At 32.9% G+C, this 24,259-nt stretch overlaps 5 protein-coding genes and 2 long non-coding RNA genes across 7 annotated transcripts; 2 read left to right on the top strand and 5 right to left on the bottom strand.

Moving 5' to 3' along the window:
- Window positions 1-135: 135 nt before the first annotated feature.
- Window positions 136-1,814, bottom strand: LOC17877013 (organelle RRM domain-containing protein 2, mitochondrial). Its single transcript, XM_006281183.2, has 4 exons — window positions 1,527-1,814; window positions 785-853; window positions 586-692; window positions 136-475 (listed from the first exon to the last, which is right to left on the bottom strand). The coding sequence occupies exons 1-4, from the start codon at window positions 1,708-1,710 to the stop codon at window positions 365-367; spliced, it is 471 nt and encodes a 156-aa protein (XP_006281245.1). The 5' UTR covers window positions 1,711-1,814; the 3' UTR covers window positions 136-364.
- A 2,374-nt stretch (window positions 1,815-4,188) lies between these two features.
- Window positions 4,189-5,642, bottom strand: LOC111832473. The gene is made up of 2 exons (XR_002835329.1): window positions 5,554-5,642; window positions 4,189-4,670 (listed from the first exon to the last, which is right to left on the bottom strand). It is a non-coding gene; the product is annotated as an uncharacterized LOC111832473 (long non-coding RNA).
- On the top strand, window positions 4,497-7,248 carry LOC111832471 (putative beta-glucosidase 41). The gene is made up of 12 exons (XM_023788871.1): window positions 4,497-4,643; window positions 4,729-4,795; window positions 4,888-4,946; window positions 5,125-5,200; window positions 5,282-5,441; window positions 5,527-5,782; window positions 5,857-5,972; window positions 6,063-6,286; window positions 6,383-6,414; window positions 6,495-6,597; window positions 6,675-6,783; window positions 6,861-7,248. The coding sequence occupies exons 1-12, from the start codon at window positions 4,497-4,499 to the stop codon at window positions 7,099-7,101; spliced, it is 1,590 nt and encodes a 529-aa protein (XP_023644639.1). The 3' UTR covers window positions 7,102-7,248.
- On the bottom strand, window positions 5,675-7,403 carry LOC17874816. Its single transcript, XR_002835328.1, has 3 exons — window positions 7,245-7,403; window positions 6,486-6,576; window positions 5,675-5,763 (listed from the first exon to the last, which is right to left on the bottom strand). It is a non-coding gene; the product is annotated as an uncharacterized LOC17874816 (long non-coding RNA).
- A 792-nt stretch (window positions 7,404-8,195) lies between these two features.
- Window positions 8,196-9,720, bottom strand: LOC17875114. The gene is made up of 4 exons (XM_006280839.2): window positions 9,311-9,720; window positions 8,971-9,133; window positions 8,759-8,852; window positions 8,196-8,658 (listed from the first exon to the last, which is right to left on the bottom strand). The coding sequence occupies exons 1-4, from the start codon at window positions 9,643-9,645 to the stop codon at window positions 8,375-8,377; spliced, it is 876 nt and encodes a 291-aa protein (XP_006280901.1). The 5' UTR covers window positions 9,646-9,720; the 3' UTR covers window positions 8,196-8,374.
- A 1,647-nt stretch (window positions 9,721-11,367) lies between these two features.
- On the bottom strand, window positions 11,368-13,110 carry LOC17875090. Its single transcript, XM_006281168.2, has 2 exons — window positions 12,608-13,110; window positions 11,368-11,627 (listed from the first exon to the last, which is right to left on the bottom strand). The coding sequence occupies exons 1-2, from the start codon at window positions 13,041-13,043 to the stop codon at window positions 11,575-11,577; spliced, it is 489 nt and encodes a 162-aa protein (XP_006281230.1). The 5' UTR covers window positions 13,044-13,110; the 3' UTR covers window positions 11,368-11,574.
- Window positions 13,111-17,165: 4,055 nt separating this feature from the next.
- LOC17876534 (WD repeat-containing protein 25) lies at window positions 17,166-19,231 on the top strand. Its single transcript, XM_006281720.2, has 4 exons — window positions 17,166-17,511; window positions 17,736-17,894; window positions 17,991-18,475; window positions 18,711-19,231. Exons 1-4 carry the CDS (start codon window positions 17,175-17,177, stop codon window positions 19,080-19,082), a joined length of 1,353 nt encoding a protein of 450 aa, XP_006281782.1. The 5' UTR covers window positions 17,166-17,174; the 3' UTR covers window positions 19,083-19,231.
- Window positions 19,232-24,259: the final 5,028 nt, after the last annotated feature.

The following is a 24,259-nucleotide window of genomic DNA, read 5'->3' as shown; positions in this document are numbered from 1 at the left end:
TTTTATGAAAACGATCAATTAGCATAATACCATATTTCAAGATATTGTGGTAACCAAACAAATGAACAAAACTGAAGCGGGTCTAAACCGGATCCATACAAAGTTAGAAATCGTCGGTAACGTTTCAAGTCTTCGAGACTTAAGCCATGTAAGCCAAAATACTCATATCTTCCTCTTGACGAGCTATTACACTTAGCATTGTCTTGTAAATGACAGTTTTTGGTTATTACTCATAAAATATTAATTTCGAGTTTCTCAACTTCTAGGGTAATAACAAGCCACTGAGACAACAGTTTGATCATATAGAAGAGGATAGAATGAAGCACAAATTTGAATAGAAAGATTTCATAAGAAAGCTGTCTCTCTAGCGGTTACCATAATATGGAGGACGAGACATGTTGTTCTGAGGTTGGTATGACTGTGATTGCTCTCTTGGTCTTGCATACTCTGCAAATATGACCCAGCCGTCAAGAAACTGCAGAGAATCACAGAGAGGAGATTAGCCCATTTGGTATTTGTCAGTTTCAATCTCTAAACAGAATTTGATTTGGTAATCGAGGAATGGATATTAGAAATGGATAGTACCTTTCCATCCATTCCAGCTATGCCTTTTGCAGAATCTTCTAAGGTGGTGTATCTAACAAATCCAAACCCCTTGGAATATCCTGATACTCTGTCTGTGACAACCTTAGCTACAAAACCAAATTGAGAGAAAGGAATCGTTACACTTAGTTTTCTTGACAACTAGTTTAATGCACATAAAGTATGGTAATATGGAACGCACCATCAGCAACTTCGCCAAACTGAGCAAAAGCTGTCCTAAGTCCTTCAGAAGTGGTACGCTTACTTAGCCCTGAAAATAGTCAGGGGCACAAAGATATTCCGTTACACATAAACTTTCCAACTTCATAAACAAGTATAACATGGCCAAAAAAAAAAGCACTTCAGGAAACTGAGACACAACATCTAAACTAATTTGAACTTAGATGGCGTACAAAAAGACAGTAATCAGACTTAACATGATATGTTAAATGAGCTGTATACATAGGTCTATGATATACTCATGGCCAGTGATTCAATGACCATGTGATCAAAGTGAGAAACAGAGGTTATGCAGGAACAAAACTGAAAAAAACTGCATAATCAAAAGTGTTTGCATCAAAGCCCAATGGTAAGCTGCATTTCAATACTGATTGACACAAGCAAGATAATTAAGAAAAACAGAAGCCTTCAAGCTAAGTGTAAGAGATGAAGCTCTCTTTCATTCTTACAATTCATTCTTACGCTAAGCACACCAAACATCACTCGTTACCAATACATAGAAATCTAAAAATCTCAGCTTCATTTCTCAAACACATATAAATCTAAATCTGAGAACATTAAATTCTAATCAAATGTTCAAAAATACTTATGCTTTTGGGTTTCCGATGGGACAGTCTAAATCTCAATTCAAAAGGGATGATTTCCAAAATCTACCCAAAACCCAGAAATGATTGAATCGAGAGATGAAAAGGGATTATAATTACCGGAGACGAAGAGATTGGTGCTAGGTTCAGCCTGAGGGCGAGCCGGTGTTTGAGTTTCAGCTTGTGGGGACAAAAAAGAGAACCTGGAAGCATTTGAACAGAAGAGCCGTCTCAAACCAACCGGAGCTAAAGCCACTTCCGTCACCGCTCTAGAAATCGCTGGAAGTCTCATAGCCATCGCCATTTGATTGATTCGGTGGCGTTTGGATTTAGAAAAAGGTTTTAACGGCTTAAACCCTAACCAAAAGCAGCTTCCTTTCTAATCGATTGAGTTTTGAGAAGCAAAGGGTTTTTGCGAATACGATAGACCTACAAGAAATATATACATTAAAGTTAAAAATGACGGATAGACCCCTGTATTTAATTTAAAGTTTATGATCCTATTTTCAAATATATACATTTTTTATTTTAACATAAGAGTTAATCAAAATTACATCAAACTGCATTTGTAATGGGTTAATGTTGGTTTTTCATAAATGATACAATTCTTTTTTGTTTTTTTTCCGACAATAGTTATTCATTGGGATAGAAAACTATCTGGTAGGTTTTCTATGTAAGTATGTTAAGGTAATACTCTATTATCGTACCATATTCTACATTAAAAGTTAAAATATATACATAAGTATTGAATATAAACGGTATATTTGTTTAATTTTATTGTGAAGTATTAAATCATGAATTCTGTTATATTTTTTTAATCTTATTTTTAAATTGTTTTGAATTATTATATTATACTTATAAGTATTGAATATAAACGGTCATTAATTAATTAGAACAACCAATTAAAAATCATTTCCATCATAAATACATATAATCCAACATCTATATCAGCATTAATATGCTATCTAATTTCTCTTGTAAATTTATAAATAGATCATTAAATGGTTATGATGACTCTTTTACGAAACTTTGCTTTCTTTTTATATTCAAAACTACAATTAAGTTTATGATCTAATATATTTGGTGTTACGGAAAAACTATATACATTGAAAGAGTAAAAAGTTTATGTTAATTTTGAAAATGGGTAAAATGTTGCTTTAAATCACTAATGGGATTGACTAATTATATACATACTAATAATGATATTGCATCAATTTTCTTAAGGAAAACGGTTGGTTGTACAAAAACATCACACAATCTATAAAAAACATGCAATTTTTTTTTTACTTGGCAATCTTTGTGACCGAAAAAACTAATTTAAACATTCGAAAATCTAAAAACTGCATGCACAAAGCTTTCTAAAACATATATAAAAAAATTCAACTATATATACTATTCTCTACCGGATATGCTTTTGTTTAGAATTTAAACTTTTAAGTTAAATATTCTTTAACTTAAATTATTTATTTAACTTAAATTATTTTTATATTAATTTACTAACTCCATAATAATATTGGAGAGACGGAGAATAAAATTTTGTTTTTTTCACGTGACTCTATTTTTAGCTCTCTCTCTCACACCATCTTCGTTCTCTCAAACCATGCACACTCTGCGTCATTTTTCTTAAAGAAAACGGTTGGTTGTACAAAAATATCGCACAATCTAAAAATACATGCAATTTTTTTTTACTTGGCAATCTTTGTGACCGAAAAAACTACTTTGAACATTCGAAAATCTAAAAACTGCATGCACAAAGCTTTCTAAAAACATATATATAAAAAAAATTCAACTAAAATTAATCAACTTTGTATACTATTTACTGATGGATATGCTTTTGTTTAGGATTTAAACTATTAAGTTAAATATTTTTATATTAATTTACTAACTCCATAATAATATTGATTCATAGATTTGGAAATTCTTGTAGGATTTGAGAATCTAAGTAACTGGTAAATGGAGGGTTAATGTGTTCAAGGATGTGCATACATGCAATTTATAATAAGATAAATATAAATGTTAGAGATAATATTCTCCATCATTGGTATGATGCACATAAAAATCATCATTAGAAAATCTAGATGTTATCGATAGAGCCGCATGTCTTAATGTTCGTGGAACTGTTCATCATAATCATATGTGTGGTATGTAAGTAATTTTGATAGGTTGATATTTTTTGTAATATGATTAAATAATAAACATATATGGTGATAATGTAATAAATAACAAAAAAAAATCAAATCGATAGAAAATTAAATAACTATGATGCATATCAAATAACTATGTAAAAAAAATATAAAGAATAATTTCTCATCCATTAATGTGGTCAAATCTCTCCATACATTTGTTATGTTGCAAAAGAGCCTAACTATATGATTTTTAAATTATACTACTCACGTCAAAATTCATTCATGGGCTTAAAAGAGCCCATTAACAGTTCTTACAAAAAAAATTCAAGATTTTCCTTTGATAAAAAGAAAAAAAACCTTACACCCAAATCTTTAATATTTAACCAGTACCTAATTAATTTTTTTTAACTAGCATTTACTTATTTATAAACTATATACAACAAATTACAGTTGACTTTGATAAAAGAATGAACGACGCATAATTTGGCTTAGATCTCTAAACTAATTTAATAACTCCCCCCCTCCTAAAATACATTATTTTTTTGGGTTCAATCTGTGAACTTGTACTAGTTGGGATTACAAAAATAAAAAAATCCTCGACTACAAATTACAAACATAAATAAAGAACATAGGTAATTGTTAATTTGGTGAATTAATGTCTCACTAACAAACTTTTTTTTTTTAATCTTAAAAGTACACTTTTTTTTCAAGTTTTTGGCACAAGTATAAGAAACGTGTACAGTAAAAGTTAGAGTGAACAAATGTCAACAGCAAAGAAGAGCCTTCAAAAGACAAGAGCTTTTGTTTTGCACTCTTCCCCTTTCTTCTTCAACTTTACAAATTAAAAACAGACACACAAAAACTCCATTTTCTTGCCTCCAAATCTTTCATTTACACATATTCATCCCTTTATCTTCCTTCTCTCTCTCTCTGTCTCTTTCTCTTTTATTCATGCGACCCAAAAATGGAATCTTTAATGAGACCAGTCCTGGTTCTGTTTCCGTTCTTGATCTTCTTCTTCGTGCCTATAGATCATGTTACATCAGCATCTATCAGCAGAGCAAATTTTCCAGATGGGTTTGTGTTCGGGACAGCTTCTTCAGCTTACCAGGTGACAGTCTTCTTCTTCTTCTTCAAACTGATCCAAGAAAGGAAAAAGATTTTGACAATCGCTACATTTTCTTGCAAGAAATCAGTTTGAAGGAGCTGTGAAAGAAGGAAACAAAGGAGAGAGCATATGGGACACTTTCACCAAGAAACCAGGTATCAAAGAAACAAACCCAAAAAACTTCACGAAGAACCCAGAATAAAACACAGTTTTCAGTTAATCCAATGCTATTGTTCTTGATGGACAGGAAAGATATTAGATTTCAGCAATGCGGATACTACAGTCGATCAATACCATAGGTTTCACGTAAGTTTCACCTAAAGAGAACACATTAGTTGACTTATGCTTGAAGATAAAAGTAGGGTTGCTTCTTGACAGAGCAACCAACCTCATCCAAACAAATCTAAGATAAGACGCAACAGGACATAAATGAGAGAATCTAAGAAGCAAGAACCTTTCTTTCTTTCTTTTTTTCCTATCACAGAGTGACATAGACCTGATGAAAGATCTGAGAATGGATGCTTACAGATTCTCTATATCTTGGTCAAGAATCTTCCCTAGTAAGTCTAACTCATTTGGCTGTGATCAGAGTATTGTTATTACCGAGTTTCGACGGGTCTGTTAAACTCGGGTTTGAACAGATGGAACAGGGGAAATAAACCCAGATGGAGTTAAGTACTACAACAGCCTAATAGATGCTCTTTTAGCCAAAGGAATCAAACCTTATGTGACATTGTATCACTGGGATCTCCCACAAGCTTTAGAAGACAGATATGAAGGATGGCTAAGCAGAGAAGTCGTGTGAGTATATGATCTTTTGATAAAAATGTGAAATCTTGATATGGTGAGATGATTACGAAATCAAAAAGCTAAATAAATGGTGCAGGGATGATTTTGAGCATTATGCATTCACCTGTTTTAAAGCATTTGGAGATAGAGTGAAGCACTGGGTCACTTTCAATGAGCCTCACGGTGTATCGATCCAAGGCTATGACACAGGGATACAGGCTCCAGGGAGGTGCTCACTTCTGGGACATTGGTTTTGTAAGAAGGGGACGTCATCGGTGGAACCATACATTGTAGCTCATAACATTCTTCTGTCTCATGCTGCTGCTTACCACACCTACCATAGAAACTTCAAGGTAAGAAAACAAAACAGAACAAAATCTTATGATTCTAAGAGCAGAATAAAATGTGGGAATTTTCTATATGGAAGGAGAAACAACATGGTCAAATAGGGATAGCATTAGATGCAAAATGGTATGAGCCAATGTCTGATTGTGATGAGGACAAAGATGCAGCTCGAAGAGCCATGGATTTTGGGATTGGATGGTAAATATAAAATCCTTTTATCTGTGAATATTTGCGTAGAGAAGTTTACTTGAGAGAAAGTCAAAAGTGACAGAATGAGATTTGATATAGGTTTATGGATCCTCTAATCTATGGAGACTATCCAGCTTCAATGAAGAGTCTAGTGGAAGAGAGACTACCTAAGATAACACCAGAGATGTCTAAAGCTATAAAAGGGGCATTTGATTACGTGGGGATCAACCACTACACCACATTATATGCGAGGAACGACAGAACTAGGATAAGGAAACTGATTCTGCAAGATGCTTCTTCTGATTCAGCCGTGATTACAAGCTGTAAGAAACAAAACCAGTTCTCATATCATTCTCTGCTACAAAACCAAAAAAATTAAGCTGATGTTCCTACTCTTTGTTTGCTTCTAAATGTTGTAGCTTATCGTGGAGGAATAGCTATAGGAGAAAGAGTATGTATTTCTCTGATGACATGTTCACTAAAATGAAACTAAACAATTATCTGATAAGAAAAAAAACTAACTTGAATCAGGCTGGATCAAGCTGGCTACACATTGTCCCATGGGGAATCAGGAAACTGGCAGTGTATGTTAAAGACATGTATGGAAACCCACCTGTAATCATCACAGAAAACGGTAAACATCTCAAATCCCAAAACAATATCAATAAAAAAAAATCAGATCTTTTAACATTGAAGGTGGTGATATCACAGGCATGGATGAGAAAAACAATCCATTCATAGACATGGAGAAAGCATTAGAAGATGACAAGAGGATTAGCTTCCACAGAGATTACCTATCAAACTTATCAGCTGCCATAAGGTAAAGTGTTTTGACTTACCAAAGATTCATTCTTTCACAAAGAGTCTTGAGTTTAAAATGAAAGTGCAAATTTGCAGGAATGATGGATGCGATGTAAGAGGATACTTTGTGTGGTCATTGCTAGACAATTGGGAATGGAACTCAGGATACACAGTCCGGTTTGGGATCTACTACGTGGACTACAAGAACAATCTCACAAGGATCCCTAAAGCCTCTGCTCTATGGTTTCAAACACTACTTAGTTCTTCAACATCAGATTCAAGCATGCTTCTACAGGACAAGGCAACAGAACAAGAGTTCAAAGTCCAAGAGAAATGAGAAAGAGAGATCAAAGATAGAGATAGAGTAGGAATTTATATGTACACACGGATTATTCATATACAGATAAAAGACGATTCAAGCATAAATAGAGCTGAATCAAATGTAATTGATATAATAATAAATAAAAAAGGAATAGTTACAGGATTTGTGTAGAACAATGGCAACACGAGCTCGAGAAATACTGGAGACGCCATCCATGGCTTCACCGCCGCGCTCAGGAGCATGAAATCGCCGATTATATAGCCGGAATGAGTCATAGTTCACGACGACGCCGGAGGGCGATGTATTTGATAAATTTAACGAATCTGGGGACTGAGAAATTTCAAATTTTCAGAAAACCCCTCTAAACGTTTTGTTATTATCAGAAAAACCCCTCAATTTTCGTTTAAGCAGACAAAATACCCAAATTGTTACTGTGCAACTGAACTGTCAAGTTTCTTGCTTGGATTCCATGCTTGCATTCAACATTCATGCAAATTAACATAGACATGCTGAGGGAAAACTTTCTATTTCAAATTTTATTCAGAACTACATTTGATGATTCCAACTTCCAAGACTGAAAAGACAAACTCAAACTCCCAAACTACTAGGCAGTTAGAGCCCATGCCAGGAAAGGAAGAAGCAGGGACACAGAAAGGTTCAGATTTTGAGAGGACAATGCGGAGATCTCTACTGTTTTAAGTGTAAACAACGTTGCCTTCTTGGTCAAGCTTGAATACCATTACAGCTTTTCCTTGGTTCTGCCTGAATAAGTTTCGATTTAGACATTAATCAACTTACAATCTTGGTTCCTGCAAATGAAGTTCAAGTCCTCCGACAACATTCTTCTTTAGCAATAAGACAGTGAGGGAGGCACGACCTTTTCTCTTGCCTCATCCCCATATGCTGCGGCTTACCATACCAACAAGAGAAGACATAGAACATAGTCGAAGATTTGAATTTGAGTTTTCCGAGGAATAAAGTAATACTTTGTAGTGTATTCGTAAACTGCAATACATATACAGAAACAAGTGTGATCTAATATGCTAAAGAGAGACGTGTTTGTGCTCTCACTAATCTGTTTTTGCTTAATTATATTGTAGACAGATAAGTGATAAAACATCCCAAGGATCTTTTTATTTATAATATGAAAAGATCCAAAGACGGTTCCAAATCACTCCAACCAGTATTTTTTAAAAAGAAAGTATAAACGATAACGAAGCACAGGAAAGAGATCACAGTAGGTAGTTATTTTTCCGCTATATCGGCGAATTCAGGAACAACAGAGATCTTAAGCACGTTTCAAAACTACCATGAAGATGACAACCACAGCTAGTCCAAACAGCGTACGAGGGTCGTTGAACAATGTCTGCTTCTTGTCTTTTCCATCCTCTGTTTCAGATCCTAACCCAAACAAGCCCCCAAAGTAGGATGAGACGTTTTCCATCATTCGAACCACTTTTAGCTTCATGTCTTGCAGAATCTCTAAGATTTCCAGTGGCTTTTCTTCAATAACTTCACACTCGGTCGTGCTAAACTGGTCGTCATTGTCAGATTCAACTTGAGAGGAAGCAGCTGAATTATGGAAAAAAAAAAAGTCTCTGTTAAGTGGTTTTTTATCATCAAGACATGTACACCACAGGAATCACTAGTTAGATAGCCAAGTCTTCTTTACCTGTATTGTTGGTCTGGAGAAATTTCATGAGATCCTTATTTTCCATAACAGCATCCCATACTTTTGGGTCACACGCAATGGAAGCAACAACAGTCTGTAAAAAAGAGAAACAATTTAGACTCTTAAACATGTCAAAGAGTAAAACCACCAGCCAAGCTAAACCAAATGTTACTCCTGCCAATACAAAATCAAAAAGGGGTTATTTTATATACCTGTGCAGCAGTGTTTTCACTGAGAAAAGAAAATGCTTGAAGAGCAACTTGTGGAACAGCTTTCTCAGAAGATTGAAAACCAGAGAGCATTTTGGAAACAGAACCACCATCATTTGATGATCCTTCCATTGCAGCAGACGACTTTGGAGATGTCATATACACCCTAATCCATTAACAACCATCAAACATACATATAAGCACACAAAAACAGATTCAAATACTCTTCAAAGTATGATCCTTTCTTCTACTTTCTCCAAATCCTAATCTCAAATGAATCACTAGAAACAAGAAAACTTCTTAAATTAGCCTAATTCGGAGTCAAATTCGAGAAAAATCTTACATATTAATCGCTTCTTTAAGATCTTCAGTAGCTTCTTTAGCTTCTTCAAGACTAGGAGGCTTGCTGAAAACAACCCTAGGAATCGGCTCCTCTTCAGCGAATTCCCAATCATCCCAAACCGGTCTCTGCACAGCCATCCCATCTTCTTCAGCAGAAAGATGAGCCACCGATGAAATCGAAGCCGAAGCCGGTTTAGAAGTCGCCGCGGCGGCGGTTTTAACCTTGAACTGCTCAGTCGCCGGAGAAAACCCGCCGAATCCTCCTCTGAATCCTCCTTTAGCAACTCCGATCCCAGCAACCTTCGCAGCCGTCGCCATCGCTCTTCCTCCTCCCATGGTGTGTGATTGCACTATACGATTCGATCACCGTTTCGATTGATTGTTACGATTCTTAGATTTCTTTTGTGGATCGATTTTTAAAGAAGGAGAATATTAAATGATTATTAATAATACCTTATCCGCGAAGGTAACAAAATGACGTCAGCTATAAAAATGGTCGACGTTTCAGTATTAATATTAATTAATTAAGGTTAATTAAGGTAATTAGTTCCCCAAATGAGCAAAGTGTATCTTATTAACGAATCTGCTTTGTTCATCTAGATTCGGTTTATCATAAAATTTTCCATTTTTTCTCAATGAATATTTTGTGATTCAGAACATATATTTTGTTTTAGATTTTTCATTTATTAAATTTTAAGGATCACTACTTAATCAAGTAAAATTTCAGTTACGATTTGTTTTTATATTTTTTGCCTTGAACTCGTAAACTACTTTTTAATGAGATGGTTGAGATCTTCATGAGAGTTCATTTTGATCTTACATGATACATATTAATAACCAATTAGTAATGGATTAGTGGTTTCACTCACTAAAATATTCGATGATACATTCACTTCAGAATCAGAAGATTAGTCGAATAATTATCCCAAAAATTAAAATGTAGTTTAATATATCTGACATTTTTGTGCAAACATTTTGATTAATTAATTGATTTGGGTTTTTAATTATACAAAATTTTGAAGCAATACAATTAACCATCGAGTGGTTGAACATTTTTTAAAAGAGAAAGTGTGCAAAATAAACATGATAGAAATATATCAAATTGAACCGACGACTTAAGCTGTGAAGCATCTTGGCTGAGAAGATATCCCAATGAGTCAGTTAATGCATCCGCACTTGGTTTAGGAGGGAGCTGTAACTTGGTCACCTTCACATGTGACATTGGTAAGCAATGATTCTACATTTGGGTCTCCCTGAAGTATGTTCTATTGCATTTTCATCTACACATGACCAAAAATATGGACATATCTATCTCATTTTCAAAGTTTGGAGGACATTTTTTTTGTCATTCCAAGTTTTTGTGTCGATATGGTTTCATTTTTTTTCTTCACCAATTTCTCATTAGTGCTCAATATTTATATATAATTCTATGGTTTATTCTACCTGTTCTTAGAAAATAGTGCAGGTTCGTGACAAACCCGGCTATTCAAGTTCTGAAAAATAATCGAGAACGAGAATGGTTTGATACTGGTTCGGTCACGATGCTCTGTTGCCGGACAAACTTGTTAAATCATTTTTTATCTACGTGAGAGAGAAGATTAGTTAAAAAGTACTCAAAGCTAATTACTACAAGGACTTGAATGAGAAGAATTTGAAGTAGACCAATCTTTTTATAGATGTTTTTGGTTAGTGCACTTGAGTAACAAGGGCTTGAATATGTTGTTAAGTAATTATTATCTTTAATTTGTCCAACGTTAGTGTAGTGATATAACCACATAAATACTAACTAGGTTTACAACTCACAAGTAGTAAAGCGAGAAAAAACAAGGTTACGTAAGTCTCTATAAATTATAAGATTTACTTTTTTTTAATTGTATGAATGTTATTGAAAGTCCACTGATGTGTTTGATGTATTTTTAAAGTCGATTTACGTTTATTGATTTACGTTTTGACGCAACCTTGTAATCATCACAAAACTCACACAAAAACGAAACTATGACCCACTAGGCTACATAAGTGATTGTCGAATCATGACATTACTAACAAAGACATCATCAGTTTTAGTCAAAGATACTGAAATATATATATAGAAATTTAAACACAGAGAATAGAACATTGGGAATCTCATCTTTACAAGAACTCTCAAATCAAATTCTATTCTACGATCATAAAATTAACATACTACTAATCATTCTGATTAGTTTACAAATATGAAACATTTCAAACAGACAACTCCAGGCTCTAGCTCTCTTTTCTCTCTACTTCTTACATCTGAGCTTTAAATCCTCTGTCTCTTCTCGTCTTTCTCTTCAAAACACCTGAAACATAAACTCAATCAATAAACCTTGCTTTCTGTAAATGTACCATCCAAAAAATGTGAAAATGAAAAAGAAAAAAAAAAGTGATTTTCATTATATGCTATGTACTTATGTAGTAGTCTTACCGTTTCTTGAAGTGGGTTTATTCGAAATTTCGAACTATGAAAAGAGAACTGTGCGTATTATTCATATTTGGTAAAGTAAAAAAAAAATGATAAACTGTTTTGGTAAAAGTTACTGATCGAATATACTCCTCATTCAAATAAAAAACAAGAAAAAGCAAAAGAAGTAAAAGAAGTGTTATGTCAGCAGTTACAGAGACAAGACTCGTATTGAAACTGGCAAATTTATACCAGACAATAAAATCCAAAAGAGTTTTCAAAGTCTTCAAAACACATACGAGAAAGAAAAAAACACAACACAACACAACCTCATGACTTCACTTCACTGTACCACTTCTATTCCCCACATGTCCACAATTATAATATTAAATTCATAAGTAGTAATTTTTTTTACAAAGCTCTTGATAACGATAATATCGAACTATAACCATTGAAATAAACCATACACATTAAAACGATGTTTTTTTTTGGGAAATGTCAATCTTTGCAAACAAACATTCAATCTAGAAATTTGCAAAGAAAAACTTAAATATTTGAATTTTTGTTGGGTAAAAAAAAAACAGCATTTATTATTTGTTTTCACATTATGAGTAGCTCCGTATCTAGTAAAAATATAAAAAGCATATACTTTACGAAGCTCAATTAGAATAATAACCTTCAAAGCCGACTAAATAGCTAACCCCATGATGACTAGACAAATGCCAAAATGTAATATAGTAAAAAAAAAAAAAAAGGAAATTAAGATAATATATGTATAGTCATCATGAAAATTAAATTCAAGAAAATCCAAAATAACTGTTTTAATCACTAAAACCAGAGAAAAACTAAATTTTAGTTAAATAAAAAAAAATTGTTTACCGTAAGGGTTACACTTGGGAGGATCTTCAAAGAGAGCGAGCGCAAGCTGTTTGAAAGCAACGCCGATATCAAAAACAATGACACCGGAGTTTGGATTCTCGACGACGATATCTTTCACCTGAAGCCACAAGAAGAGCTCCTTCTGCGAGAGCCCTTCTACTCCGCTGAGGCTCCCGTAGCTCAGATTCGCCCTCACCACGGCGGCGAAGTGGACGTTGGTCTCGAATTTGGCGTAGCACGGCCTCGCGAGGAAAACCTCGAGACGACCGTCGTTGTGGAGAATGTAAGACTCGACCTCTTGAGGTAAGAGTCCCGCGGGGAGTCCTTTAGCTCGGAGGACGTCGTGAACCGATGGATAATACATCGGTGAGGTGAGGGAGGAGGAGAGGAGGAGAGTGGTGAGGAGAAAGATCACACGGGAGATGAGTTTGTTCATAGCTTTTCACTGAGTTAGACAGACAGAGAGAGAGAGAGAGATAGTTTTTTTACGGCGATGATTCAAGTGGGGAGAGGGGGTGGTCTTAAATGGGGGAAAGAAGGGAGAAGATGAAATGACGGATTTGCCCTTGGTTGGTGAGTGATTGGGTCCATATATGTTATTATAATAGATATGGTTAAGTGATTATAATATTATAAGTTTTCTAAAGTTTTAGAGATAAAATGGAAATAATATAGCGATTGATAAGAGTTTATTGAGAAAATAATAAACTCCATGTGGAGAAATAATGACAAAAGAGTGGTTGGACACACCAAAATTAGCTTTAAAACATTAATATTACTGTGAATTATGTGTCTAATTAAGAAAAAAAAATCTCTTTATATCTTATAATTAGATAAAATGTGTATTAAGCTATTAAACCACCATGGCTCCTATGAAGGTTTTTCTATTTATTTTATTTAATTGATCACTGTTCTTTATATAATTAGTTCATGAAAATACTATTTCTCTAAAATTGATATTTGAATTAGTAAACATCACTTTTGAAAATATATATTTAATTCATGGAAAGTAGTATTTTTTTTTGTCTAAATTGATATTTGTATCCTTGTTTAGATTTTTGTATCTAGCTAAAAAGCTAATCATGTGAAGAAAAAGAAAAAAAAAAACGCCTGTGTTTATTTTGTTTTTACTTGTCAACAGCAAAAGCATGTGTATTATATAGTCCGATGTTTGTATGTATATAGAGAAGGGACGTGCTTATGTATATAATTAACTTTGATTGTAGGGTAATCCAACACCTAATGAGTATGAATTAGATGCTTGAAATTGATAGTTTAAGGAGTAATACAGAATGCTTCATCATTTTTGTTATATATATATTTTATTTCATTTGTTGGTGATGAAAGCTTCTTATAAAATACATCTTTACTCATATGTGATACTGCCCCAATAGAACATACTTTTTCTAATTTACTAGCTAGAAAATGATAATAACCGTCCACGAGAATCGTACAATTTAAAATTATAATAGTAGTTACAAATTTTTGCTACTTTGTGATTTAATGTATGAAGTTGACTGAGAATAAAATATTTGTCCAAAAAAATTTCAGTTACGTTATTTTTTACAAAACCATATTTGTCTTTTAAGCAGTGCCACGTAAGCTCTGTGTCATATAGAGCTTTTGCATGAAAGGGAAACAAAGTAACGGTTAAACTCTCCCCCGCAGTCACAAATTTTTTAATAATATTTTGCTTTTCTCACTCTTCTCTTCGAAGGGTACTTTCGTCTTTTTGGATTTCGAATCTATCTCTTATTTTATTTGGATAAACTGAAATCTTATTTGGAAATTATTGTTCATATTTCTAAAACCTACAAAATCTTATCTTTTTGTTTGATTAAGAGATAAGTATATTTTAATTATATGAGATAATCACGGTAAAATTTGTTTTTTTAAAGATTATATTTGAAGGTTTTTACAAAAATGCCACTGAGAGAGAGAGAGTCACGCGATACACAGTACAGAGAGGGTCCAAAAATGATTGCGTGAACCAATCAGGGGACCGGGTTTTACTTGACGATTAGCTAATAGATTCACGCCACGTGGCTGATATTTGTACCGGTTACCTGGAGAGTGAGTTGTCAATTATGTTCGTACTTTCGAAGCGGTCGTTTGTTCTGTGGGTAGACGCAGCAGGTACCCGGTTAGTTTGGCCCACGTGTGGCTCATGCAACGTTACACGCGTGAGACTTGTGATTGCATTTGTTTGTTTTTGTTCTTTTAATTATAGTTTCTGTTGGGTCCTTTTGTAATTATTGGAAGTTTTTTTTTTAATTTATTGGAGAAATCATAAACTCAAAAAAAAAAACTGTGTGTAAGACACAAGATAAATACAGTTTTATATGCATGGGGTCTCTAATCGAGAAAATTCAACTTTTTTTTTTTTTGGGTGTTGATTCCCAACAAATTCAGAAACTGATAAATGTTCCTCACGTTTTTTTTCCGTATGTGAATGATTTTGTTGTTGGATTGTATATTGTAACGGAAGTGTTGTTCAACAACCAAAGTATATTTTTCAATCAACAATTATGTTTCAAATATTTGAATTTAGACTGACTATACGTATTGTATAATGTATACTATGAGTGTTGGTGATATAAATAAACTCTACAACAAAAAACTTATGAACATATTACATCACATCAAAGTTTTAGTTAAAATGTATAATAAACTTATATTTTCAACATTTTAAGTTAGTATTGTGTTACTAAAAATGACTTATAACTGCTTAATATACTAATATATTATGTTTATAAGTTATTTAACTGGATAACGGTTTTTAATTTTGAGAATGTTTCGTTAAGTTGGATCGGTCTCTTGGCGATAAACACTTTTTGTCTGATGATGGATAATATACCTTGTTGTCGTATTATATTTAATATAGTGAAGTAGAAAGCGTTAGTAAGAATGATTGTAAAAACTCCAAAAAGCACATATAAATTCGTTCAAACCGTTAGTGAGAATTATCGTGTTTAGTAATTGTATTTTTGTAATACCGAGAAATTAATATTATTATAATTTTGTTGTCGTATTATATTAATATAATGAAGTAGAAACTTTTAGTAAGAATGATCGCAATAACTCCAAGAAGGAAACACATATAAATTCGTTTAGACCGTTAGTGAAAATGATCGTGTTTAGCAATTGCATTTGTAGTATGTAGAAATTTATATTAATTTATACTATGTTGTCGTATTGGATTAATATAATCAAGTAGAAACCGTTAGTAAGAATGATCACAAAACTATAATAACTCAAAGAGGAAAACACATATAAATCTGGTTAGATGGTTAGTAGATACGTTTCTGCGAATGATCGTGATAAGTAATTGTAGTTTTTGGCATGCTTCCTTGTAAATTAGATCGATATTTTGGCATCAAACATGTTTTTTTTTTTTATTAATTTCATTAAATCGAACAATCCATTGGCATCGAGCATGTTTCATTATTAATTCATTAAATTAGATCGATCTTTTGACACGGACAAAGGGTTCCTAATGATGGATAATATATCTAAATGTATGTAGTATATTTACTAGATGGATAATATATCTAAATGTATGTAGTATATTTACTAGAATTAAATAGGGACATTTAATAATATGATCATAAAAATCAATTCCAAAATGTAAAATTATAATTTCTAATACCGACAATGAGTTAATATTATTCTAATATAATAATTTGTTTGATTTAACTAACGTTCTCTAAAAATATAATAACTATTCTCTCTAAGTTATTTATCTCAAAAACGGTTTTCAACTACAAACATGCTTTCTTGTAAATCTCATTAAATTAGATCGATCTCTTAGCACCAAACATGCTTCGTCATCAATTTAATTAAAACATATCGATCTTTTGGCATCGGATATATTGGATTGTCAACCTAAGTATCATATTATATTTAATAAAAAATAACTTGAGATTGTTAGTAAAAATGATTATAAAAACTTCAATTACAAGAAGTAAAAGTATAGCTTTTTATACTTACAGTAAGTTATTATTATTTAATATTTCAATGAATAATTGGTTTTATCTCACTAATGTTCTATAAAAAAATATATAATAACATTTTTCATTATGTTATTTATCTCAAAAGCGGTTTTCAACTTCAAACATGCTCTCTGAAAAATTCCATTAAAAATTAAATCAATCTTTTAGAATCAAACATGCTTTTTTTTTAGTTTAATTAAAGTTGATCAATGTTATACCATGAAGGCTTAAGCATACTTTCTTCTAATTCATGAGCTTAAATCGATGTTTTGACAACAGGCTCATTGTTTTCGATGATGAATAATATATAGTTTATTTAATAGAATTTAGACATAAGATTTCATTTCTAAGAGGTGAAAGGTATTAATTCACTTCAAGAATTTAAAGTATCTTTTTATTCTTACGATTCGAAAATTTGATTAGCAGCACTCGGACCGACGACTCTCACAAGGATACCCATCTACAAACTATAATGGGCCTCGATGATTCTGGCCCAAATAAGCCTACGAAGGTTCAGCTTCTTCTCCTTCTCATCGCAGGTCCCTTCTTCGCTGATTCAACTTCGCGTCTCTCCGATGGATCTTATATGCAATTCGTATGCCAATGACTCCGACGACGAACCTGAACCATTAGCCGACGAGCCTTTAATTTCTCGATTCTCCGTCGAACCTTCAATTCCTTCAAAGCGTCCATATCCATTCCCAGAGGAGCGACAGTACAAACCATCTCGTAGACCGTATCCTCCGCACGATTCCTATTCCGATCCTCAAACGAGCTCTTCCGTTACGGTGCCGGTTCCAGCTCCGGTCCAAGGACGGTATGTATCCAAGAGAGAGAGATCACTTTTAGCCTCTATCTCAACGATTCCGAGTCCCGAGTTGAGTCAGAAACTAACGTCGAGTTCTCCTACTGGTAATTTCGAATCGAATCAAGCTTAATCTATTTCGCTGTTAATTCGTAGTTTTGAATTTAGTGTATCGTGTTTTTTTGTTGCTCAAATGAAAGATTAAGGAGATGATCACACAATACTAGCCTAATTGTGAAGTTTGGGTAATTGCTTAATGTTTGTGGTTGTATCTGGCAATACTTTATGCTGTTGCCTTTTACTAATGTATATGAAGCTTTCGTAATCTCAGTTCTCGGGAGCATCTCAGATTCTGATGTGCCGCGCCATGTTCTGTATTCGGTTACACGTCGAGGATCCTCGTCGCGAACGGAAATGCCTAGTTCGATATCGATTTCGTTAACTGGACATACAAAGGCGGTCACCGCTATTGATTGGTCTACAAGTCATGGTATGTTTTGGCTTTTTCACTTCCTGATTATCTTCTTGCTAAGTATTAGGTGAAATCCTTTGCCTCATTCATTTGTTCATTAGAGTTAATGTGCAGTTCATCTTCTTGCTTCTGCGGGGCTTGATGGTGCTGTTTACGTGTGGAATGTGTGGAGCAATGGTAAGAAGAAAGTTCGGGAGTTTCTTCATCATAATGCACCGGTTAAAAATGTGAAGTGGTCAAAGCAAGGAGTATCGTTGCTTTCTTGTGGATATGACTGCACATTGAGACTATTTGATGTTGAAAGAGGGGTAGAAACACAAAATTTCAAGGAGGATCAGGTCATTGGAGTTGCTAAGTTCCATCCAGATAATTTCAACGTGATTCTTTCCGGTGGATCAAAAGGAAGTCTTAGATTATGGGACATTAGGGCCAACAAAGTCGTGCATGAATACATCCGAGATCTTGGGCCAATTCTTGATGTTGAGTTTATCGCGGGTGGGAAGCGGTTTGTCTCTTCAAGTGATGTGTCCGGCAGAAATATAAGTGAGAACGCTGTTATAGTTTGGGATATTTCGAGGGAGGTTCCTCTGTCTAATCAGGTCAGTACATCACTGTCAATAACCTTCTTTCAGTTAATATCAATGCTGCATTTTCTTTGAATTCGATATTATTAAAAAGGGGATTTACTTGGTTTGATGAAATTATTAGTAGAGTAATATACATATGATAACAGAGTTAATCTTAGATCTGGGAATTAGATTAAGTTGCATCTGTAAACATAAGCAGAACATGTTTATGCATTAAAATTATTGTTGTTGCTGTCTGTCCCCTCAGGTCTATGTAGAAGCATACACATGCCCCTGCATCAAACGTCACCCACAAGACCCAGTGTTCATCGCCCAATCACACGGAAACTACGCTGCAATCTTCTCAACGAACCCACCTTTCAAGCTCAACAAATACAAGAGATTCGAAGGTCACTGGGTCGCAGGTTTCCCAATCAAATGCAACTTCAGCCCGGATGGAGAAACCTTAGTCACTGGCTCATCTGACGGTTCCGTATACATGTACAACTACAAATCCACTGAGCTTATTAAGAAGCTTAAGGCCTATGAACAGCCCTGTGTGGATGTGGCATACCACCCTGTTTTGCCTAACGTGGTCGCAGCTTGTAGTTGGAATGGACAAGTCTCTGTTTTTGAGTGAGGTCACAATAGTTAGTACTTTAGTACTAGTATTACAAAATCAAGATTATAACGAAAATCCAGTAAGAAAATAAAAACATTAGAGGGGACAAATGTTGAAACTTGATGTCAGAAGGCAAATTCAAATTATGTTCCAATATTAGTGTTTTACTTGAGTGAGAGATTTTTCTTTTGTTTGTAGCGAAATTGCAATCTGAAAAACGTGTCAGATTTTTTTTTTTTGTTTAATTATTACTCTCCTGACTATGTGAGCGTGAGGGGAGGCTTTCGAAACCAAACGAGACTAGAAGAGACTGACACCAAATATATGTTCTCTGATGTTTCTCAGAAAACTATGAAATTTCTTTTGACTTCATTTTACTCTTTTTTTTTTCCCCAAAAAATAAAATAAAAAATATCACTTTCTAAAGAAAATGATAAATTCCATGGTAGATACTTTAGTGATGCCAAATTGTGAATGTTGGTGAATTAGTTACTTAGCCCATTTCCTCTATTGGTATAAACCCCATAGAAGAATGAGTAAAACATACTAAATTGGATACAAAACTGTATTGGATAACAAATACTTTGAACAAAAGGAATAAAACATATACATATTACCCCAATTAATGTGGCCACTAACAAGTGTGTCAGTAAGTTTGATTTCCCACCATCACTTATTTTGTAAAGAGCTTTTTAACCAATATTTCAGCTTTGCAAGTGAGTGTGGCACAATCCACAAAACCAACACACACAAACAAATACACACCTATTATTGTGTTTTTATTTTTGGCATATTCTTACCTCTTCAAACAAGTACAAAGATATAATCATAACTATATATTTGCCTAGTAAAGTAATACATGTACAATTTCTATAACATGCTCTTTGATTTCTTTTTTGGTACTTGCAACATTCATTTGATAGCTTGTGTATTTGCAATGAAAATCTGATGTGAATATAGCCTTACAAAAACAGTAGGACTTGTGTAACAACTTGAAATTTGTCTGAATTTTTATGGTTTAGAATGTCGAATTGCTCGTAGAAAATTTTGTTAAAACATGCTCACACAAAAAGGATAATGATCAAATGGTTGAGACATGAACCTTTTCATGGGGGAGCAATTGAAGAAAGTGGGATTCCAACAAAAACCTAAAAATGAAAAAGAGAAAAGAAGTCTCCTTATCTTTCACACCCACTCGCATAAAACCATATAATATATACTATTATCGATATACCAATTAAAGGAATCGCACATAGATGACCAAAACACACACCACAAATCAACAAAAAGAGGAAACAAATTATCTTTAGGATAACCCAATTTAGAAAACGTATACATTATTTTTATTTATTTTTGTGGTTTCTTTACAACATTATTATTACACCTCACCATTTTCTTCTTCTGCGTCTTCTTCTTTGTCTTCTTGATCGCACTAAGTAGACAAACCAAACAGTTCATTTCCAAGACAATAATTGGTCCACAAACACAAACACAAACACAAAACATCCTTTAAAGCTTTAAAGCTTTCCATTACCAAAGCTTGTCTTCGAAACTTATATGTTGTATTGAATGAATCTAATTATTACCTCATTTTCAATTTGCAAGGTGGCTACTAATTATTCAAGTGCACTATTCAAAAATATAATTTTCCCCCAAAAGAAAAAAGTAAAAATAACCAAAACTTATGCGATTTTATCACCCTCCAAAACATATATCGAAATCTTGAAAATCACCATTTCAGAAAATTTTGAGGTTTTATCATCTTCTTGGACATAATTAATTTCTACCTTACAAAAGCCTCTCATATATATCCCTTTTAAGAGATACGAATCAAATAGAAGTGACATCAACCTGAAACTCTTCTAACCATGATGCCGAACTTTGAACTTTTTGTGTTTGCTAATTAATGGCATCATTAAAAGATATAGTACTAGATTACGTTTTGACATTCCGACCTAGGGTCGATTATTTGATGATGCATTAAAAATCAAAAGGTCATCAACATTAGAGTTATCGAAAGATTTGTAAGTCATGTGGTCTAAATTGTCAAAAACATAATCAGTTTTGATCATACACAGAGTCGCTTCAAATGCACTTTGACACAAATATTCATCTCATTGTCAAAGAATAAACCAATCGAAACTTCCACCAAAACCCGACTTGTGCATGACGTATGACTAACTTATAAAACTAGCCTAGAACAATGCCTAGTCCAACATTGATGTACTAAATTATAGTCAAAATGTGATTTGATCCGATTTGTTTGCCGGTTATAATTCCCTCTCTACTTTTTCAATTTCCATTGGTCAAAACCTTTTTCGCAATACTTTTTATATAATAGTGTGTAGTTCTCATGTTGCTAACATCTTTAAGATAATTCAATTCGAATTTTCCAGATTAGGGTCGAGTATATGCGTCTACTACTATATCCTTGCTATATTCCTAACCTCCCGTTTTAATATTTAAATATACAGTTTTTGTTAATGCACCCTATAACGTCTAGCTATTATGCCTACATCTATACAACTCTATGTTTTCCACTTATGTCTTGAGTTTGTTCCCCACCTTCTTTGGTCTCCAACAAAAGATCTTCTCCTTTTTTTCTTTTTTACTCTGTCTTCTTCTTTCTTGTATCATAACAAATCTATCATTTTCTCTCAAAATTATTGTCAACCAAAAGCAAAATATAAAGGGCACTAACCATTTCAAAGCTACAAAAGACTTCATTGCATCATCCAAAACCTCACCAGTATGTACATTATTTTCCACGACCTCAACCCCACACACATCTAAAGTTATTTTTTTTTCAATGATACGACAAGAATCAGCAGAAATATTTTTGCTAGGAGTAATCGTTTCGAAGTCATGAAATATGCCATCGTGTAAATTTGTTAGATCATGCCTCCAATCCAATCACTATATTTATATATGCAAACAAACTTGTTATAGTTTTAGCTTGGTTAATTCTTTATCATATTCTTGTGTGTGAATTAGGATAAAGTCATCGTGAAAATGATGAGTAAAATGATTTACGGTCATTTTTTTTATTTAAGTAAAGTTATCCGTTGTGTAATCGTCTGTAAGTTGGAATCTACTTTTTACAGTATAATAAAAAATAATAAGTAAGTTTTGAAAATGTTCAATTTGATAACTATGTATATGTGAAGGTAATATTAATAATTTTCATTTTAAATTGGTATACTAATGCGGAAAAACGAGAAAGAACCGAACATGATCAATTGCATTAGACTTACATCAATGGTATGCAATTTTCCAGACGCCTCATCAGCCTTTGCATCACAATAGTACCATTAAGGAGTTAATTGGCAGAGATTAATTAACAAACAATAAATCATGTAGAACTTTTTTTTTTTGTTGTTGGTCAAGAAGATTTAACTAATTGAATCATGTATTTCACATCCATATAGAATTCAAAGCAGATTTGTTTTTTTTTTTTTTACTTTTGTATATGATAAGTCAACTAAACGTTGTTTACAGAGATTTCCATACTTTTTTCAACTATTTTAGAGTCAAAATGAATGTAGATATGCTATCAACTGTTAAATCAATCATCTCCATTATATTAATTAAAGTTTATTAAAAAAAAAACTCCACGATTTTATAAAAATTAACAGTCACGGAGTCTCCCAAAAAAAAAAAATATATATATATAGCTACAAGTCTATATCCAATCAACCTTTTAATGGATAAGTGAAAATAGAATGAAACAAAATAAACCCATGTAAATTGAAGTGTAGTGAATGACATGAAATTGTTTAATGTGACATTGGTGTATATATGATATATAATTTATAGAAGATGTTTTTCTTTGTGCAAAAAATTATAGAAGATGTAATGTAATGTTTTTCAAAGAAAATGATATAAAGAGTATACTTAGGTAATTGGACCCACCGGTTAGGGTAATCGGAGACATGAACCGATGGGCTTAAAAGTTCTTACGACTTAAAAACACTTATTAATTAATTTAATCGCTTCTCATTGGATCTTAACTTCATGGTCTTCTCAAGACGTTTTGATGCATTCTTAATTATTTGGGAGACTAATTAAATTAATACCAAGTTGCCTTTGTTTATATTTGTATCCCCAAAATCGATTCTTTAGTCTTTCGCTTAACCATGAGGACATGTCCCTACCTTCTACCAAAAAAAATGCCTAATAGAAAAATAAATAATATCAAAATCTCCAGTTTTGGAGACTTTATATAAGTCTTAAACCGTAAAGCATCAGAAAAGATTTAAGACGTTTTTAACTTTTAATCACTATATGTCTATATATATTAATATATACCACCACACCCTATATAGGAATCATCATGTTTCATTCGTATATTCTATTCTCATAATTTGACCAACCGTAACCATCTATAACTTATTCCATTAAATAAAAAAAGTATAACACTTTAATGTATTCTTACCTCAAATCTAACTGACAACAAATAATTTGGGGTGTGTGATGTCAAAAAAAAAATATCAATAAATAGATTTGGGTGGTCTGATAGAAATATTAATCTATGGTTTATTTTATTTACGTGATATTTTAATCACGTTTTTTCCTCCAAAATAATGAATTTTTGTCGTTTCTTTTGAATGATTATATGATTTTTTTTCCCAACTTGGTCAATTTTGGGTTATATATTAAATTTGTTCAAGTATTGGTATATGTTTAGGATTTTGATACCATGTTAAATTTTATACATTTTGAAATCCAAATCATTTATATGAAATGAGCTAGCTTGTGTCTTTTGTATAGTATTGTATACCTTAAATCTATCTTATGCATGATTTCTAACAAAAATGCACATTATATCATTATATATATATAGGATAGTTAAATACAGAATTTTTTTCTGGTAAAGAAGAAATTCAACTTTGTATATATATATATATATACATATACTTGTATAGTTGTATATATATTACAAAGAACACTAAGCAAAATTATGCTTTTTGTAAAAGAAAATAATGAAATTTCATTTCATTTAGCGAGGTTCTAATGGTTATCTATTTACAAATATTATTATCATGTAAACACCCTACATTCCTATTCAGAAGACTTATTTATGCCTAGATAAACTTATTAGCATTGCTGGGTCACTATAAGATTGTAAGATAAACCTATGCCTCTCATTTCTTAGACCCATCTTGTCAAAAAATTTTGGATACATATGAATGTTT

The sequence above is a fragment of the Capsella rubella genome, unplaced genomic scaffold, assembly GCF_000375325.1.
Source record: "Capsella rubella cultivar Monte Gargano unplaced genomic scaffold, Caprub1_0 scaffold_8, whole genome shotgun sequence".
NCBI lineage: Eukaryota > Viridiplantae > Streptophyta > Magnoliopsida > Brassicales > Brassicaceae > Capsella > Capsella rubella.
This window is presented reverse-complemented; position numbering and strand designations above follow the sequence as displayed.